This window comes from Vanessa tameamea, chromosome 18, assembly GCF_037043105.1.
Source record: "Vanessa tameamea isolate UH-Manoa-2023 chromosome 18, ilVanTame1 primary haplotype, whole genome shotgun sequence".
Taxonomy (NCBI): Eukaryota; Metazoa; Arthropoda; class Insecta; order Lepidoptera; family Nymphalidae; genus Vanessa; species Vanessa tameamea.
The window spans coordinates 6,755,113-6,776,790 of NC_087326.1; the positions used below are offsets into that span (position 1 = coordinate 6,755,113).

Below are 21,678 nucleotides of genomic sequence, written 5' to 3' on the forward strand. Positions count from 1 at the left end.
ATTATATCACCGACTTTATGTAAACAAATACATAAGACGTATTTTAAAAAAAAATATATTTTTAATAAATATTTTTTAATTCATAAAATTAAGTTACGATTGAATGAGTTCCTAAGAAATAATTTTGATTGTACCCCTAAATAGATTCCGTAAGAAGGTAAACTAGAACATGAAAAATTGGTATAGATTTTGAACATTTCGAACGTAATAAACATTTTAATTAATTTAAAGACTTATTCGTTTGTATGATAATTAATTCCATTTCACGGGAGTTAAAATAAGGATGATGTTTTGTAAGGAACAAGTTACTCAAAAATCAATCAACCTCGTACAAACAATTATGATATATTATAAAATGTACTTACATGTAATAGCTATTATTGCCTCTTCCAAATATTTTTCTTTTTAATGTTCTCGTATAAATCAGAACACGCTTTAGACCTGTTAGACTCACACTATTGTCGCGTGTTTTGTAAAGTTCTTGCCAGCCCTACAGGTATTTTGTGTTTTGAGTGTTCATAACATTTGTTCTTATAACTGTTCCGATTTTAATTACGTAATTCATCAATAAATCCTCGACATGTTTCATCATAGAGCGAACACGTCAAAATCACAATATAACATTTCAATATAAATGATAATCATAGTGTTTGTAACTAGAATAATTATTGAAAATACAAATATACTTAACGTTGAATAATAATTTATAATTTAATTTATGGAATTCAGCTGTTGCTATTTTTAATACACAAATAAGCTCAGAGCAATAACTAAACGCATCAGATATTATGCGGACCAAAATTATTGTACAAGTGATATATTTCCATAAATTTGTTCATCATTTGCAAGGATATATAAAGAGATACCATTATCCATATAATTTTAAGGGTAATATTCCATAATAATACCGTATACCTATCAATCCATCGAGTCTTCTGCTGGACGTAAGCCTCCCCTAATTGGCATATGTCTCTGTATTGAAATATAAATGAAATAGATCAATATCTGAATTCAGATATAAAATATATTTACTTAAAAAGTAACCATTTACAAGTAATATACGTGAAAATATAAAATACTCCATCTTGAAAAGAAAACCATTGACAAATCAATACTCTCATTCATTGAATAGTAACTCCTGCATTAAACAATAGCCTTATATAATGCTTTTGTTGTCCAGGTTCAAAATACTTTCGTCTGGACGACGGATCGCTTTACATAAGCGCGGTGAAGCCTGGCGAGCGGTACACGGCGTTTCGATGCCGCGTGCGAGATCGCGTTACTGGATCTTTGTATTCTAGTCAATACTATGGTAAGTAATTATATCAGCAGTACTATTCTGTGAGAACTCACTTCATATCCCTCGTGAAATGTTGAAAGTAGCCGGTAATACGTTATTGTGATGCGTGTATTCTGTAAATTTGATTATTTTAATATTCAATGTCGTATATCACTTTCTAATATTTCACGATCGTGCTCTGAAGTGAGTTTTGCGTTTTTTCTAGCAGAATAATTATATTGCTGTAATTTAATCTCGAAAAAGGCCTTATACTAAGCAGTCATTGCACTTACTATTTAAGTGATAAGAAATAATTTACACAAGAATTATTATAATTAAGGGCTTAATTATATACAAACAAAATTAAAAATAGTTACTGTACAAATCATGACCGCTTGGAATGATGGCATAAATGCTAGCAGTGCTTCCCCGTCAAATCGCAATTACGATGCTCTGGGCAAAAATGAATCAGCCCACCTGTTACCAGTTGAAGCAACGGCGAGCTGAAAGAAAAATACTGTGCATACTTATCTTCAACATTTTTTTCTACCTACATAAGTTTGATGCTTGTGTTAGAAATGGGGTTGACAAATATGGCGTTTTTTATTCAGTGAGTTCAATATCCTAGTAAAAATTGCTACGACTCTTTTAATGCGTTTTCAACTTATTTATTTTAAGCATAATATCTACAGAGCAATCAAATTAACAACTTGAAAAGAACTTTAGATGTTGTCTAAATAAATGAATTAAATTGGTTACTAGTATTAATTTACAGATTTTGTTCTCCCAGGTCATGTGATAGTGACGGAACCGAAGGGCGGCGTGCGTCCGCGCATCGCGGTCGAGCCTCGTTCCCGCAGAGTATCGGTCGGACACGACGTGCGGCTGCCATGCGCGGCCCACGCGTGGCCAGTGCCCAGCTACAGGTGAGTTTCGCCTTATACAACACCAATACATATGTACATGGTTTTCTGTTTGACCTAAAGGTTGACTGGCAGAGAATGCCTTCAGGCATTAAGTCCGCCCATTTGTTTTGTGGTGATCAATAAAGTTTTTAAATAAATAAATAAAAATATATATGCTTGACAAATACACGCACAATGTCATATCATCTAGACCAAAGGATCTAAAACGTTTTGAAGCCAACAAGGCACATATTTTGATCACAAGACAGACCTGCTAAAAGTCCTTCCACCAGTATAATAACAGCCTCTAAATATCCGATAGGTGATAAAAGTATGGAGAATATTCCATCACGCTATGAAATATCAGGAACAAACGAGCAAAACGCCTCTTTAAGCATACTCATCATATCATACTTTGGTTGGATTGTACCAATGCGTTTATTATTAGCCGACATAAAAATGGACATTTCTACATCAAATCAATTTATCATTTGTTTTCTGTATATTTTTTTTTAATATTTCTAGGGTTATCTCATTTAATTTCGTTTTTAAATACAGAGTATTTTTTTAATTCATGATATTGTATATGTAAATACGTGATGAAAGGTTGGACACTACGTTAAATACGACGTTTGAATTTAGTTTAATAAAAGTATATACAACAAATAATAATAAACATTAATATTTTTAAAATAATCGCCAATATTTGATACGCGTGAAAGAAAACATTAATAACCCGGCTTTAATAGATGACTTTCAACTCATTGGAACTTTATAATATTCAATATTTCCTTTATTTCATTCGCTGTCCTTTAGATTACATAACGAGTTATTCCCTTTATATTTCTTATTTTAATTTAAATATGAATTGATTTTAACTCTTTGTCGTTTGAAACTAGTAGATCCATTGGAACAATGAAACATCTGTTTGCATTAATAATCCATTTATAGTTTTATTTTTTAATCAAATAGGTAGGCTGGCAAATGGGCCACCTGACAGTAAGTGGTTACCACCTAAAGAGACATTGATAGTGTAACAATCTTAATCCATTTCCATCCCTTCCATCAACAATGCAACAAGTATCCATGAGCCTAGTAGTAGTAGTACCACGAGCTCACTCACCCTTCAAACTGGAATACAATAACAGTATTTTTGTGTGTGTGCAAGCCCTTCTGGGGAGGTACCACCGAGGCCTCAGATATTATACTGCCAAACAGTATTGTATACATAACATCTAAGTACCCAATGTTGGTGGCGCATTGACGATTTGAGGAATGGTTCATATACAGCGCCAATATCTATGTGCGGTGGTGACCTCAGGTGGCACATTTGCCCGTCCACATCATGAAAAAAGAATATACGATGAGTGGGTGGTACCTTTCCAGACGGGCATGCATGACGCCCTACGACCAAGGAACAGTAACGCTATGATATAAAATGACAAACAATAGTCGACCAATAGTCAAGTTTCGTATAATATACTGTGTAGAGATAAATATTTTTAAACAATATATTATACGATATATATACGATTATAAATATTTGACGACCTCCGTGGTCGAGTAGCGTGTACATCGGTTTGCATGGGTACGCCACTCCGAGGTCCCGAGTTCGATTCCCGGCCGAGTGATGTAGAAAAAGTTAATTAGTTTTCTATGTTGTCTTGAGTCTGGGTGTTTGTGGTATCGTCGTTACTTCTGATTTTCCATAACACAAGTGCTTTAGCTACTTACATTGGAATCAGAGTAATGTATGTGATGTCAAATATTTATTTTATTTATAATTAATTTAACACATTCTCCACTCTTAGTGTCTATTCATTAATTATTCTACTGACAACATAAAACAGTAAACACAACATATTGTATATCTGAAGGATATTATACCTCTAATGACTTTTTAGTTGATTGCACACCATGGGAATGAGATGATCGTCTCCAGGCTGTTTCAAATAACGAAAATGTGTTTATTACTATTATTATTGTACATGAGCTATACTATATTTGTGAAAATTAAATAAACAAACAAAGTATCCCGCTGAGTTTCTTTCGCCGATTCTTCTCAGGTCAGAGGTGTTAATTTCCGAACCGTTGGTAGATTTTTGACTATCAATAAGCAAGTGTAATCACTTCCATATTGAATAAGGAGTTTTGACATTGACTTTGACTTTGTATTTTTCGTTTGTAAGGGCTTTAAGGATATCTGCAAGGTATTTCTTTATGCTTCTTGCGGAGCCAGTATTTATGAACGAAGAACCACTTACCCGTAGGCACAGGCGTAATTTGCCTGCCTTTCGAAAATATACAGCAAAAACTTAGTGGCGAGTTCATCCGATATAAATTATTGGCATTGAGATAAGACATAAATAAGGAGTGTCAAAGATTTGGGTAAATGGCTACTCCGTGCGTAACGATCAGAAATTCAAAGGGTCATAAATAGTCATTATGACAAAGTTCTGATTATTCGTAATAATCGAAAACCGTTATCATTGGTCGGAAACCTTTAAAGTAATTAGGGGGTCGCATGAAATTGACAGCTCATTTTAATTTAATTTATTTGATCCATCACAGCAACGTCGCCGTATAATGTCAGTTCAGTATTAATAACATTATTGTAAGGATTACATTAACAGTTCATCGATAATTAAACATATAATTGAATAAGGCGAATTAAAGAAAAAAAGTAAATTCTCCAATTGGTAACTTTCAATGTTTTGTTAAATATATATAATAGTAATTATTTTTTTGTTGCTTAACTTAAAAAACCACTAAACCAATATATATATATATATAAAACTTATTTCAGAAGATTCAGCGTGTTTCGAATATGTTAGTATAAGGGCCATGACGCCCGCTAAAGAGTCGGAGAGGGTACCGCTGGTTTTTTACTAGGTAATGGGTCCTTTCGATAAGGATCCTTTGCTATTTCTAAAGACTCTTAGTAGAAATAATTTTCTAATAAAATATTTTTTCAGACAAACTCAATTCAAACTTTTATTTATGATCTATACTAAATATTATAAACGCGAAAGTAAATCTGTCTGTCTGTCTGTTACTCTATTACGGCCAAAACACTGAACCGAATTTATTGTAATTTGGCAACGAACAAGATTGAACTCTAAGGAAAGACAGGATTTTCATACCTAACGCCTAACAACCAACCCCTAAAACTCGACTGAAGTCGAGGGCGACAACCAGTTATAAATATAAAATACATTATCAATATGATACATTTCAAACTACAAAACTATTTACTTTAACTCATACGACATGACAAAGGAAACAACATTTCAAGACAACTTCAACTTAAAAGTGCATTTCGCGTAGCCAACAAATCCGGCAATATGTACAACTTTTGAAATACACGAGTATAAAATGGTCGTGTTAGTAAACATACGACGTAAAGTTGTTTTCGATTCATTGAGCGCGTAAAACGACAGTACGAGCAAAACTTGTCCTCGAAATTCTGTATAAATTCGATTAAAGTTAACTCGATTGAAGTTTTACTCGATTTTAAATAATATTAGTCAAATGTAAATTTAAAGATGTTCTTATGCCTTTTAATTTTTGACATCTTGCCAAAATTTCCTTACTGCAATAATACGGGTCATTACTAGTTTCCACATTCAAAACCAGTAACCGTATAATTAGAATAATTTATCTTCTTAGAATCAACTATTATTATAATTGAGTGTTTAACGTCACTAAAAAATTAACAGTAATAGTTCGTTTAAAATAGTGTTTGTTAATAATTCAGGTAGGTTCTACCCGCTCATCATATATTCTACCGCTAAACAGCAGTACTCAGTATTGTTGCGTTCCTGTTTGGAGAGTGAGTGAGCCAGTGTAAGTACAGGCACGTGGGACATAACATTTTAGTTTCCAAGTTTGACGACGAATTGGCGATGTAAGAAACGGATAATATTTCTTACAGCGCCATTGTCTATGGGCCGTGGTGACCTCTTACCATCAGGTGGTCCATTTGCTCTTCCGTCTACATATATTAAAAAAAAATTATGCATGCACAAACAAATGCATTCATATGAATCATAATAATACATGGAAGCCACTGCTGGCACTTCAGTTAAAAAAAAATCAAATTCAAATGTCATCACAGTACATCAAGAGAATTTAAAACAGCGGTTTAATTGCATTCGAATGGTTATTCATATTATTAAAGGATCACGGAGACGAGACCCGATTTAAATCATCCTAAATGAATTTGTAAGGTATTAGGCTACTTTTATTTCGTCACCTCCCTTAGAAGATATCTCTCATTCGATTCAAGGCTGAGTGAAATGTTGTAATCCCAAAGCGACGTGATTAAGTTTAATAACCAAGAAACCAATTTACCCTCCGGAAACCGGAAATAGCTCCCGGATATACGTAATTTTAATTACATGTTTGATTAATATTTCTATGACATTTACTTAACAATACTTAGTAAAAAAAAAAAAACATATAACAATCTGTTACTTTAATTTTTTTAATGGATATCTTTTTAATGCATTGCTCTAAAGCTATATTGCAATATATAGTGTTGATGTGGTAATAACAGCCGACTGTCATCGACGGTGCGGCTTTTATACCACCTATGGCTCTGCTTATTTAACCATTAAGACTTCGGATAAAAGACGGATTGGATACCTCTCAACAAAACTTCTTCAACTGGCGTTACAGTGAGCTAAAAATAAAATAGAATTCTTCTTTATTTGCAAAATTATAGTTATATAGCAGACTGCCTAAACATATTCTTCTCTCTTTCGGGCGCCTCTTTAGCACTGAAGGAACTAATTTGAAGAAGATAAGCGCAGATTAAACTCATCTCACAAATAAATTAATAATTACTGTCGTATATTTAACTCTGATAAGTAAACTCGTCCTTCATTCTTCACTAAATTGTTACCGGATCGGTACCGAAATTGGTAATGGACCATTTTATCTTCACCGTTAAATTGACGTAAGAAGTTGTTTTCGGCAAAATCATCATTATATTTTTAAACGAATTTGTTTTAAATTAATCTTCTTTACGTGGCGTGTCTATACGAAGGTTGCAATCATTAGGGCAATGTCTAGTTTTGAGACCGCTGCTCTTAATAAAGATATAGTGTTCTTCCCAAACGACTAGCACATCTTTCCATATCCATCTGCGACTAGGCCCTCCGGGAATATGAAAGGCACAATGCTAAGTTCATATAGATAACATATTATAGGTACATATATATGACGGCGCGCTGATTTTTGATTAATTTTAATGATAAAAATTACGAAATTATTATTTACGATTTTTTAATAATGTTATAGTTTTAGTTGATTATGTGATGGTATTAAAAATATGAGCGGGTAACTCCGAATAGAGTAGCGGGTGTCGCCTCGAGGAATGGCGGCCGGCATTCGTGTGGCAGCTGCCGCACGAGGTGCACACGTGCTAATCTATTGGCTCTAATCCAATTATAATAAAGTGTTAATTGTGTACCTTTTGTGTGAAATTGTAGAACAATAAAATAATAAGACTTTATACAATACGAGTGTGCTTTTATTATCGAATTCCTGCCGTTACAACGCCCACTATGGATAACGACACCCAGGACCTCAATGAGGCCCCTTCTGACGCTCCTTTATATATATATTCGCATTGAATTTCCCATTTTATGTAACACAGTGCTATTCAAAACGAAATCTCACCAACGAACTCTCGACTTCTGCATACCCGCATCTCAAACACTTCCAGCTTATGTAGCATGGCTTTTGTCAGTGGTCAAAATTCTATACCATATAATAATACAGAAAAACTATACCTTAAATCAATAAATAGTGTACTCGTATAATAATTTAACAATTTTATCTGGAAAGTTGTATAACATTAAATTAGTTTTCATTTCAACGTCAGCTTCATATAAGTTCTTCGAACACATCCTCATGCGAGAAGACTTCAAACGAGTTTGTTTCTTTACTATTTTCTCATCATAGTATGTCAATGACATATGAGTTATAGTTTTTCATATTTAATTAAAAAATTAAATGATACGGAAGAACTATTTCTTTATAATGATAAATGTTTTATATAAAGTCATTTTTGTAGGGGGCATCAGGTATCCTATGATTTTTTCTGTATCCCTGGCAATGTGTTTGCAAAATTAACATCATCAATGATGATCAGTTAAGTAGACGTGAAAGTGAACACCAACTTTAGCATATATAATATTGAACGCTGTTGCTTGGTCCTATATATCTAAGAAGTTATATATGGCTTCGAACGCTTGGGTTATGTGACGTGGTTTACAGATATTTTATTCATATCTTTTACGTAATATATCTTACATAGCTTCGGATACATTGTCACCTATTCATCACATTCACCCAATCCCGTTCATCCATTTTGATGTTCTTTCCATAAATCCAAATCCATTTTATGGATACTTGAATAATATGAAGAATTAAAAAAAGAATTCTTATAAGCATAGATTTTTATTACGGCGACTAGCTCTAAAGAGTAATTGAAGAGTAATTCTAAAATTTATAAATATCACTAACCTACTCATTCAATGCTATAAAAGCGAATACAAATTTCTATAAAGATGTTTTTGTTTAAATAGTCAAGCGATAATACCAAGAAATTTGGAATACGTTCAATTTAATATTATAAACATATTTTATATGAATTATTAAATAAGATATTTTTATAGTAATCTAACTTACTAACGACGTAACAATCGGCGGACATTTAAAATGTTAAATGTAATTTGAATTATAAATATCATAGTAAATAATAAAACATTTGTTTTACTTATTTTGTAAAGCTACGATGGTAGAATTCATAGAAAATCAAATATATTTAGAATAGTTAAGAGTTGCTCGTAGCGCAAGTCGCTGTTCAATGAAAGAAATGAATCCGTACACTAGAAACGACAATACAAATATAAAAAAAAAATCAATAGGTTACAGAAAACGTTCTTATATCAATTCTTTTAATAAAAGTTTTCTAGTTCATCCCAGTTGCATTTCTGTCATCGTAAAAGTGATTTTTTTCTTTGAGTTTTTCACTGCCGTCAAAGTAATTTTGTGTGAAATTTTCCTTTAAACTTCAAACAATAAATACTGGGTCGGAAGTAGAGCCATATAATTCTGCCTGCAATGGCTTATAATTGGTCTGCGGTATTCATATTTACTTAACAAAACTTAACAAGTTTTGCCCTCAAGTTTGTTTGCGTAGAGAGGAAGATAGTTCCCGTCTATCGTTATAATATTCGTTTCCTAAGATACTAATTATACGTACAACCTCATCAAAATGCGAAATTTGAATGATATGAGAAAGAAACAAAAATACAGGCGAATTAAATTTATTTCATTACACCTCTGCCAACACTGATAGGTTTTATTGATTCAGATTTTGAATGCTAGAAATGCATAAAGAATTATCTTTGTAGGTAAAACGCATGTTTTACAAACTCAAAAAAACGCAACTAAAACCTAATCCTTTCGTTATAGTTAAATAAATACTATATTCCGCGAAAGTTAATTATCCAAGGAATTACTTATTTCATTAAGCTAAACAATCGATACGGCTTGCCTTGTTTAATTTAGTTACTTCGACTGTATAATGTCCTATGGCATTCTGTAATGCAGCCGACATCAATATTAAATAAAACAAATGACTATGACTTTGAAGACCAACATAAAAATATTCGAAATTTGACCTAAATCTAAGTTGGGCTTATATTTAAATAGTTATTTTAAAACAGATTTAATACATGAAATAAATATCATTTTCATATAGTATATAACTAAAATAACAGACTATTATACATATATACGATATGGTAGTCTTTCCAAAGTTGATATTACATTAATTCAGTATTAAAAGGTAGACCTGAATGACCTTTTAAAACGTATAGTTAATATTATATATGCGAAAGTAACTCTGCTACCTTTTCTCGCTTTAATCACTGAACCGATTCAGGTGTTGGTATGGTGATAGTTTGAGTCCCGGGGAAGGACTTGGTAGAGTGGGGCACGGTTTGAGTATAGCCGCAGGTTCAGCTTGTCTTTTATATTTAGTAAATTAAAAATCAATTTTATATAGTTTAACGAATATTCAAAATGAAATCAGTAACTCGTAAATATATTCAGTAACACAACCTACATGTGAATTTTCTCTATCAAAGCCGGCGCTACGAGTCGGATATTTATTTAGTCGCAGTAGTCGAATGATCAAAGTTAGTTGACTGGGCAAATACCGCGGCTGTACGTGCACGTACGCCCCAGATGTGGTAAGTTTTATTTGTCGGTAAACCAGACACACGTAATCCAGCCAAATCTTAAATACAAAGTTTTGTCATTAAGAACTTCTTAATGGATACGGAAGAATATTTCGGAATAAAAGTTCTCGTGTAATACTTATATTTGCGATTTACCTAATCATAATTTTTTTTCTTAAATTCACCACATACTTATATTTATTTATTTTCTACGTCACACGTCATGTATTGCCAATTAAGTAAGTTTGATCACGGTATTGTTAGAAACAAAATTAAAATGAAAGTATACTTTTTTTAATTAGGCTCTTACAAGTCTTAAATCGTCATCTTGTAAAATTTGATTTTCTTCAATTCTCCGGACAAGTTTGAAAAAAGCTCCTAAATTTTATGTACCTATAGGTTTTTTTGCTTTGATAACATCTAAACATCAATATGCTTTTGTTACAAAAGTACAATTTGATACAAAATCAAGAGAGTACTCATTCGTTACACAGAATCAGGTCCATGTATGACTTGTTTCGAGAATGATCTGATTCCTCTTTACTAATGACAGTTGTTTTGAGATATAGAATAACTGTCTTTTCCAAAACACTTGAAATAAAACAATATCAATTATAATTTTGAACAAACTTCAATATCCATTTATATGTGATTGAAATAAACGTGTATTTAAACCACGTATATTCAGAGAGAGGTCAATAAAGTTATGCCAAAACGATATTTTTTTATGGTGAAAGCCTTTCGAGTAAAACGAATAAGTCACCCGAACTTGCCCAGACGCCATATGCCCATATAACTCATATAACATGCAAACATATAACTGTGTATTAATTTTCCTAAAAATGAAGCAAACTCAAATTTAATGATATAAAAAATAAAACCATATTTAATTTTTTTTTTTTATTAATATACGTGAATTTAAATACTCAAAAGGAAAAAGAAAATATTACCTGCATTAGGATAAATTAGAATTCCATTCTAATAATTTTAATATTCCCGTATTCAAAGCATAGCGTACGCCTCAAAGTTTTAATCACAAACCTCTCGGCACTTAACATTTCCTCTTTGATAGTTTCTTTATGAACTGACAGATAATTTTAATGTTTTTCATGAATTCAAGAGTCTCGCTAGACCCAAGCTGCCAGCACCATAACTTTTTCTTTAAACCGAAGTCGGAAGCCTTTTAGAATGCAAATGTCTCGTGCATTTCGACTCTTTTCAAAAGTATTTCTTAAAAGCTAACTCACGAATATTGAAGATTTCTGGCTACTGAGCTATTTGAGGAAACGCTTAGAATAGAAGAAAATAACCAGCTATTTTTGAAGGGAAAGTTCTTCGAGAAAAGAATTAGGGCAAAAAAATTACGCGGCAGGAAAACTGGAACCTTTGAGGCACTTTGATTAGAGGATTAAATGATCATACCGTACACTTTAATATGTTTGGGTAAATTTTGCTCATTAATTATATGAAACCTCTGTAAAATTATTAACAATTTTTGCTCACACTTTTATGAAATATAAAAAATACCAAAAAAATCCGGCAGACAGTTATCCTGTCTGCATTTATTAAAGTACTCGTCTAAACAATGTCGTATAAAAGACATTTTTTTTACGTGTAATTTCCCTGAAACTGAACCCTGAACTGAATAAATAATTTAACAATACCTACTCAAGTTAGTCCCAACTACGATTGAAATTAATTACATACGGTAACATAGAATCCTAGCGGACTTTTTAGAGACGTTTTAGCTCTAGAATGTTCCTATAGGAGGTATTCGAAAAGCGTCGTTGGAAAGAAACAACATAACAACTTACATTGTGAAATAAGACTACACAAAACCTTTTTATTTTAACGAAATAATATATAACTCATGTCTATACAGGTCCATTATAAATATTAGTAACAGAATTTAAAAAACGAATAAGTAAGTTTGGAGGTTGTATCCTTATGATGATATAATATAGCAGAAGTTACTCGCAACTAAATATCACACGATTCAGTAAATATAATTTTGTTTTTAATAGGTTTTTAATAATATTATATAGGCTTCAACAATATCGTTATACGTCCAGTATGAAAATAAGTCTAAATATCATCCCCGTTTTAATATCATTGTTTTTGAGACAGTCTAGTTTTAAAATTACATTTTTCTAATGTCACAGTTACTGTAACAAAGAGTTTCAGCAGGCAACATTATTACACGTTTCATTTAATCTTGTTATAATATACAAAAGAGATTTCTTTGACAGAGTTTATACAAAGAATTATTTCGCACTTTTAAAAAGTCTGCTAGTAGTCATAAGTGTATTTGTGAATTTTCTTCTGAAATATTATGGAAATAAATATATGCAAATCAAAATATAAAATAGCCATTGTAATAATCATGATGGCGTGATTGTGACCTGGGAAGGTCGCAAAAATTGTTGCAGCTTCTTTCCGATGTTTCGCAACTCCAACTATCTGGATAAAAATTAACCATCCTTTGTGTCAACAGTGTAGACAATAAAACGGAACTTTACATGATTAGAAATATATTTTGATTAGTATACTAGCTAAACCTGAGGCTTTACCCGAGCGAAATTTATAAAACACAAACTTCCAACCCCATTTCGTGTTTCGAATCCATTCTTAGCACACGCTAGAATAATCTAAAACCTATCTGCCAAATTTCAACTTTGTAGATGTTATAGTTTCTCTATAATCTATATATATAGATTATTATAAATATAAATGATTATAATAATTATGTCACCGTGAACTGACTTCGACCTCAGATATCAATGTCAATTAATAACTAAGATATACATAATATGTAGGCGGACTGTCAAGTCGGCAACTTGGTGGTAAGTGGTCACCACCGCCCATAGACATTGTTGCTGTAAGAAATATTAACCATTCCTAACATCATAAATCGGAGGAGGCCTTTGCCAACTGGCAAACAGATCTACATAATAACCAAGAAACAGATATTAATTTAATTTTTTTTTAATTAGTTAAGTGTTAGTGTTAGTTTTTTTTTAAGTTCAAATTTACTGTAACCTTTTAACAGATCTGAATAAAAGGTTATTATTATTATTATTTTAACATCATAAATGCGCCACCAACCTTGAGATTTAAGATGTTATGTCCCTGGTTTCTGTAGTTACGCTGGCTCATTCATACTTCAAACCGGAACGCAACAATAGTGCCTAATAAGTATTGCTATTTGGCGGTAGAATATCTCATGAGTACCTAACCTACGCGATAGACTTGCAAACATTCTTAACATCAATTCAATATTATAGAAGTAGATACGAAACACAAGTGTGTGCTCAAACACAGAGCCAGCCTTTTCCACATTCTCGTAGTCCGATGGCTAGCTCATACGACTGGATAAAGATCAGGCGCAGAATCAAGATCTTTACGCACTTTCCGTGTACTAGTACTGCCAAGTTCTAATCTCTAGATTGGTACTCAAAATATATTCACAAAAAATAACAAGAACTTTACTAGTCACATCCCGAATTTGAGTCTATTGACTTTATCGTTCATCATTCATCATCGATCATCACCATATACCAACGAGCCAATTTCGCTTGAAACATAGCTAAGGTTAAAATAATATTATTTGTATTTCAACAAGCTCCGTTGTTATATTTAAAGTTAATACAGGCTATAATTTACGTTTAATATCACAATTGCTATAATTTACAGCGGGATGGAATCTTGCTCGGTTATTACGCTAAGCAATTAAAGCGAATCCCATTAAAATGCATACCGAACGTATGTATGTTATAGTGATTACGTTACGTATTATAAATAGCATTATTATACTAATTTAATTTATCTACCTGGTGATAACGCTGTGTGCAGACCCGACTTATTCGACCAAATATCAATAATCTGTAATTCTGAGTTCCGGTTTGAGGAGTAAATGTAAATATTATGTAGGAGACAATGTTACGGGAACGCGAGTTGTTGTTTTTTTTTAAATAATGAAAAAGTATATAAGTTATATTTTAATTAAACTAATGCATTGACCGATCAGAAGCTCCAGCTACAATTAATTGAAATTATTTTCAATACAATATGTTCATATCAAATGTTTCTCAAGATATGAGATTATTCATGTTTCTTTCCTATAATGCTGATTAAGCATTTACGTGTACTGTTCTCACGGCTAGGTGTGGGGCTGTTCTTGCGGTGCGACAATATATAAGCGAAGTTGACTATTGGTCAATTTTGTACTGACCGACTTTTCTCGTCTGCCTTCTTTCAATAAATTATAAGACTATATTAAATATATATTTTACCATATAATGTGCAATTAACTTAATTATTTAAACACACATCATGATTCATCTTTAAAATATTAAAACACTATTTCTCCTTTAGTACATCCAGTGATAACTGTAACCTATGAAATTCCGATAGAGAACCCTTACTTTTAGTCTGGTGCCGTTTCATATATTTTGAGGTCTTAAAATCAACCCTTAGGGGTAGAATATCTAGAAACGTTTAAATACATATCTACTCATTTCTCATCAGTAGCCCAAAAATAAAGATTAATTAATAACTTCAAAAATAACGCTTTCCAGACTAACCTATTTACGAAATTTAAACTCCTATTTCAACCCTTAGGGGTAGAATATCCAGAAACGCTTAAATACATATCTACGCATTTCTTTAGTTAGGTATAGTAAAGTACCTAAAATCATAATTTTGTAATAACAATTTAATAAATTATATTCATTTAATTTTATGCCAAGTAATTTTTAATATAGATTTTGGTTTTTATATAATTATGTAATTCCATAAGTTATTAAAAAGCATTGTAATTGTTTAAGAATACAGTATGACTATGTCGATTAAATTTAGATGAACTCTATTATCTATTTATATATTATCTATGAATCTCGTTATTTACCTAAGAATAATTAGTTTTACAGACTGAGTTATATATGTATTAAATATAAACTTTAAATTGTTCAAATAATTGAATTTATCAGAATTCAAATGCAGAAGCTTAGATTTCTCAACAACTAAATCCCAAATAACTAGAGAAAAGTTTGATGAAATAGTCAATATAGTAAAATTATTTAACAGATGGTTTCGCGAGCACCACGAACAGCTAGTACCGATAGAGAAAACATCACTCTGGCCTCGAGCGTCGGTACTCGGCGGCTTGCTCAGCATACAAAGGCTTCAACGAGAAGACGCGGGAAGATTTATCTGCTGGCTCAACAATACCGCTGGGGGCGAATCCGCACATTTCACTATCATTGTTACAGGTACGTCCTTTCCATACTATATTAGTTCTTTGTTCTTTTTTACTAGACGCGAGATTTTTCGTTTATTTTATGAAATACCTTATTACGTTACGCGTGCGTGAGCAATGTTTTCTTGTTATATAAGAAACAAATGGATATGCGAGCAATCATATGATATGAGATGTGTATGGATATAACATAGTACCTACAATATATATGAGTCAAAGGTAAATAAAATAGAAAGATACATGATACAGTTGAATTTTAGTTTTGTAAACGAAATAAGGTAACAAAACAAATGAAAACAAAAAATCCGGGCAAAAACTCGCTCTGTTTTAAAATGCTATTCATATTGTCACTTGTCGGTGGAGAAAGAATCGTTAAGAAGCCTCCATGCGTAGTATCTTTATAGTAATAATAAAATAACTGTTTTGAAGCACGAGATAATATTCTTATTTTAAATTTAGATCGACTAGGTTAAGTGTCATTTAATAGAAGATATACTATTACGTATTTCGACTTTCTTTCAGAACCAATTTCCGTCCGAATAAAACCAGAATTAATGAGAACTAAGTCCAGCGCTGATGTCAGTTTCGATTGCAAGGTGTCAGGTCATCCCATCGAAGTTGTGTACTGGATTCACGATGGTAAAGTTTTGAAAGACACAGAGAGAGTACGAATATCGGACGATGGTCATAGACTGCACATCAAAAACTCACAACAGAACGACCAGGGTATATACCAGTGCTTCGCGAGTAACACAAGAGACCAGGCTTATGGCGTCACGGAGTACATCATTGATGGTAAGATTTTCTAATTTAGTAGGCAGGCTTTGTAAATGTGCCACTCAATGACCACCAGTCACCCCCATAGACCGTAACAAATATTAACCATCTCTTACATCACGAATCTGCAACCATCATTGGTAACTGAAATGTTATGTCCCTTATGTCTAGTTACAATGGCTCACTCGCTCTTCAAACCGAAACACAACAATAATTTAATAATTTTGTTTATTGATTGGAGCTAATTTTAAGATTTTTAAATATTAATAATGGTATACCAATATTCATGAATATTAAGAATTGGTCTAAATGTACAAGTAAATCGTAATATTATAAGTATGTTGATTATATATTGACATACAATTATATATAATAAGCGATAAAATTACAAATAACAATATGTATATATTAAAAAAAGTTTCCTAATAAACACCGTCATTAGACGTTTTTTGATATTGGCAGAATATTTCGCGCCTTTGTAGAGCAATAACTATTAAAAAAAATGTACTCCTCAGATAAGCTTAAAAAGTAAAGTACCCATATACTCTTATTGTCAATATTCCGAGCTGCGGCAGAAAATAAAGCTTCGAAGCATTTCTTGTGGGAAACGAGCGTCCTCGAAAGATAACATTGTTACTCGGTTTCAATTTATGAATACCCTAAATTGAATACGTGAATGTTATTATCATTTTTATATTTCAAATATAGTGATACTTTCAACATTTTGTTTTATTGCAAATAAAAGTAAAGTGAAGGAAAATTATATGTTGTTGAATGTAATATAGGTGGATGAGTTGGCAGTAAGGTATATTAAAAATAGTAGAAACTCTTCGTGTATTTTATTTAAAAATACGTCACTAATACCAAATGTATCGATATATTCATAATTACATTTCGTCTGTTCTTCTGTCACATCGCAAATTTTGGACATCTTTAAATATTATTATAACAAAAATTCCATTCAATTTATTGTATTGATGTAACAGTGTTACCATATATTGTGGTGTTTATTAGTTATTATTGAAATTTGCAATGTACAACATTATGTACCATGTATGACGAGATCCCGCAGCATTAAAGATAAATAATTGTTTAATAAAAGTTTTTTTTATTTAACTATAGCCAGTCTATTAGAATAATGTACATGAGTAAAATTACCTTATATATATATTATAGTAATTACTATGGTTTGCTATAAAATCATCTTTAATACACAGCATCAGATAGCCGTGACCGAAATCTTGGAAACCGTTCGCGACGCGCGCCGCTTGCACGGAGCACGCACGCGCATGACTCCGACTGGAACTTCACTGGGAATAGGGGTAAGTAAACATGTATATACTAGTTGTTCAGTTATATCTGTGATGTTTGTGTGAAACCATACTGACGCAAAAAAAATCCTCTTCTTCCTCTTTACGTACTGATTTTTAGCCTCTTGACTTGGTGTATAAATAATATATACTTCAAAAACATATAACATGAAACGGTATTTCAGTCATAGTCTGTCTACACAAAATGTTTTTACCAATATCATTAAACGCTTTTAAGCTTACGTTAACTAACGTTTAACGCCTCCCCGCTGGTTGACGATGTAGGGGCCATTAGGGTCAAAGGTATAAAAATTCCAAAACAAAAACAACAGTATATTACATTAACTAACTGGCAAGTAATTACTGAGTTTTTTGCCAGTTCTTCTCGGTAGAATCTACACTCCGAACCGGTGGTAGCTTCACTTAATATAGTTTTGTAAAATGACGACTCGAAAGCCAACTTGAACTAAGTATATTTTCTTAAGTCTTGTCCTGTCCTGTCGAGGCTATTGACCGTTGAGGGATTCCTACATCTAGAATCAATCCTAAGTGTAAATTCAGGTAATTTTACCATAAAATTTATTGATATTGAACCTAAGCCTACATGTAAAATCAACTCCGCCGGAAATTGGTTGTAATGACATTTTATTGACCAAAACGAAATAAAAGGAAAACTTTTAATGTCATCAATAAAAAAAAATCCACGACTTTAAATTAATAATCGTAGCTAATGCAAAAGCACAATCCTGTTGAAGTTTTGATATAGTATAGTCCAAAGATTGGAGCAACAACATTCGGACGGGAGATTTTTTAATTTGAACCAACTTACCCGACTAGGCTGAGTGACTTTTCGTGTAACCTACAATTAGCTTTTGGTTCCCATTTTTAAAATATATTTGCATAGATTAATTATTAAAAGCCTTAATAGCCCAGTGGTTAAACGTGAATCTTAATCGACGACTGCAGCTTCAAACCCGGACGTCAACCAGTGAAGAAAAACATCATAAGAAAACCTACACGTGTCAGACAAAAAACAAGTAGTGTGGTAAGATCTAAGCCTTCTCCTCAACGGGAGAGAAAGCCCAGTGGGACATATTAAGACTGTTACACTATAGATTATAAATGTAACATTCTCTTTTATACTCAGTAACTCCACTACAAAGGCAATGAACTTAGTACAAAGTTTGACAGTACGTCGCAATGCGTCCGTGCTACATACCCTGCGGCTCTCTCCGTCGCGTTTTGATTCGTTCAAAGCAAACTCTTTAACTTGATAAAGCAAAGCTTTCAACCTTTTTTAAAATCGATATTCCGAAGGAAGCTTTTATGTGTATAAAAGATTAGAATTGTACACAAAAAATATTTTATAATATTTCTAAGATAAATTAGTAAGTATAAAATATATCTATAATAATAAAATACGTTTTTGTCTCGAAACATGATTTTTAAATGTTATTCAATTACTTGAATTATCATTCGACAATAAAATAATTAAACTTGCTTTCGCTAAGTAGTCAAAAATTTATTATAAAATAAAATATATTAATCAAAAGTTTTTATTGATAACATTACTTGGTAGTTAAGTTTTTTTTAAACCCTTTTGGGTAGCGACAACTAAGTCATTATTCATTCTACTGCCAAATAACAATACTTAGTATGGCTGTGTTCAGGTTTGGAGTGAATAAGATAATGTAGGTACAAGCATGTGGAAAACAAGATCGTAGTTCCCAAGCTTGGTGGCGCATTGGCGATATGAGAAATCCTTACTTCCTTACTAATATTATAAAGGCGAAAGTTTGTATGTATGGATGTTTGTTACACTATCACGCAAAACGTACTGAATTGATTTTAATGAAACTTTACAATAATATAGCTTATACATGAGAATAACACATAGGCTATAATTTACAAAAATATTGCGTTTTTTTATGTAATAGGTAGGTGGACCGGCAAATAGGCCATTTGAAGTTAAGTGGTCATCACCGCCCAAAGACATTAGTGCTATTAGCAATTAACCATCCCTTACTTCGCCACCGACTTTGGGAACTACGATGCTATGTCCTTTTGACTGCAGTTACCCCGCCTCACCACCCTTCAAACCGGAACACAATGTTGCTGCTGCTTGGTGGCAGAATATCTGATGAGTGGTTGGTACCTAGACGGGCTTGCACAAAACCCTACCACTAAGAGTGAATAATACCTCATAATCAACCCCTCAAACGCAAACGAAGGTGCGGGCAAAAACTACTTTTTAAATATTAATAATAACAACTAGTTAAGAAATATCTTAAAATATCAATGTCTATGCTCAGTGATGACTATTTATGATCAAACCTTCTTCATATTTGCCGTTTAAAAAAAAAGCTCGTCAATAGCTACCAAACAAAATAATGACCTTTATTTTATTTGACATGTTTTCGCTACAACCCACAATATCATATAGATAAATGTTCCCTCATGTTCAAGAAAAGCCTGGAACATATTTCAGCACAATAGTCCGTACCTATAAAACCGTTTATCTTGATTATCAACGCACAGCCAAAACTAACGACACTGTAAAAGTGAAATTTTGAACATAGTTTTATAACAGATTTTTTGCGTAATTATATACTAAGATATGTAGGTAAACTTCACGCAAAGTTTGTGTGAAGTTTACCCGTACGAAATTGGGACGGGCACCTAGTATTGCATACAAAGATTATCGTCACAGATTAACATCGTTTAAAATAATTGCTTATAAAATAAATAATTTATGTGTTCGATTTGAGTTGTCATGTCTCATGATCAATAATAATAAAACGAAATAAATAAGAATTTAATCATTAATTTGAAACATTTAATGTTAATATTGAAATGAAATTAATTGAAGAAACTAATCGATTGTTATTTTTTTTAATGCCAGGTGTCATAAGAAAAAAAAATACACACGTACATCGCAACATAACGTGCAAAAGTCAAAATGATCTGTTCCAAAAATATAATTACCTTAGAAGTTTTATTTGGTTCGGTATATACGTAAATAATATTACATTTAGATAAATTACATACAAACTAAACTACTCAAAATAATGAAAGCTAGATTTATAGAAAAGTTTGACAATGTAAAGTAAATGTGTACAACCCTGTGGCACATGTCTCTTGCGAGTTCCGCTTTATTTTATTTAAGAGAGGAACTAAATAATGCAAAGGGGACTTTGTAAATGACGTAATAAAATTCTAAATTATATTAAACGAGGTATTTATTGTGGTTTTATGAATGAAATCCGGAAAGTTATGCTGTATTTTTGTACGTGTATCCGAACGTCGTGTATACGTATTCCGATGATAGTGAAATACCATTCTATACCGTTAAAACGTTATCTATGACAATTAGTATATACACACAGATAGGACAGACAGACAATGTCTATTGAGTTTATCTAATTCTATATAAATAAGTTCCAAATAGAATACTTAGTTAATAATAATACTTAATTATAGACAGACATATTTTGTAACCTCATATACATAATATATTATAGGCTTGTTTTTGTAACAAGCTTTTTGTACTAATAAATGAATATAAGTACTATTATTATAAATTATATTTCAATGAGACAAGCTGATATTACTTATACTTATTTCTCCAAACCCGTTTACAAGGAAAATAAAAGCTAATAATATTATTAGAGACGACCCCACTTCTTCTTCCTCGAAATTTGTTGTTCATAAGAATAATGACATAATCCATAAGCCACGAGTTCCGTGCTACCAAGAACAGTATATCATAATGACTATCGAACTAGGTAATGTTCAACTTTTTTTATCCGCTCTCGTTTCCTTCGTCATAAAATATTTAAAAGTCCATTTTTAAGCGTGGATCCGCTGCGAGCTATTACAGTCAGCTCTTCAG

The 21,678-nt window shown here is 32.2% G+C and overlaps 1 protein-coding gene across 4 annotated transcripts in view; it reads left to right on the forward strand.

Moving 5' to 3' along the window:
• Positions 1-21,678, forward strand: part of Dscam4 (Down syndrome cell adhesion molecule 4) — a 211,886-nt gene that overhangs the window by 162,626 nt on the left and 27,582 nt on the right. For all 4 annotated transcript variants that reach the window (XM_026637185.2, XM_026637198.2, XM_026637201.2 and 1 more), the window contains exons 6-10: positions 1,181-1,312; positions 2,070-2,205; positions 15,528-15,712; positions 16,222-16,494; positions 17,694-17,798. In XM_026637185.2, the coding sequence (XP_026492970.2) occupies positions 1,181-1,312; positions 2,070-2,205; positions 15,528-15,712; positions 16,222-16,494; positions 17,694-17,798 (831 nt within the window). The remainder of the gene's footprint in view (positions 1-1,180; positions 1,313-2,069; positions 2,206-15,527; positions 15,713-16,221; positions 16,495-17,693; positions 17,799-21,678) is intronic.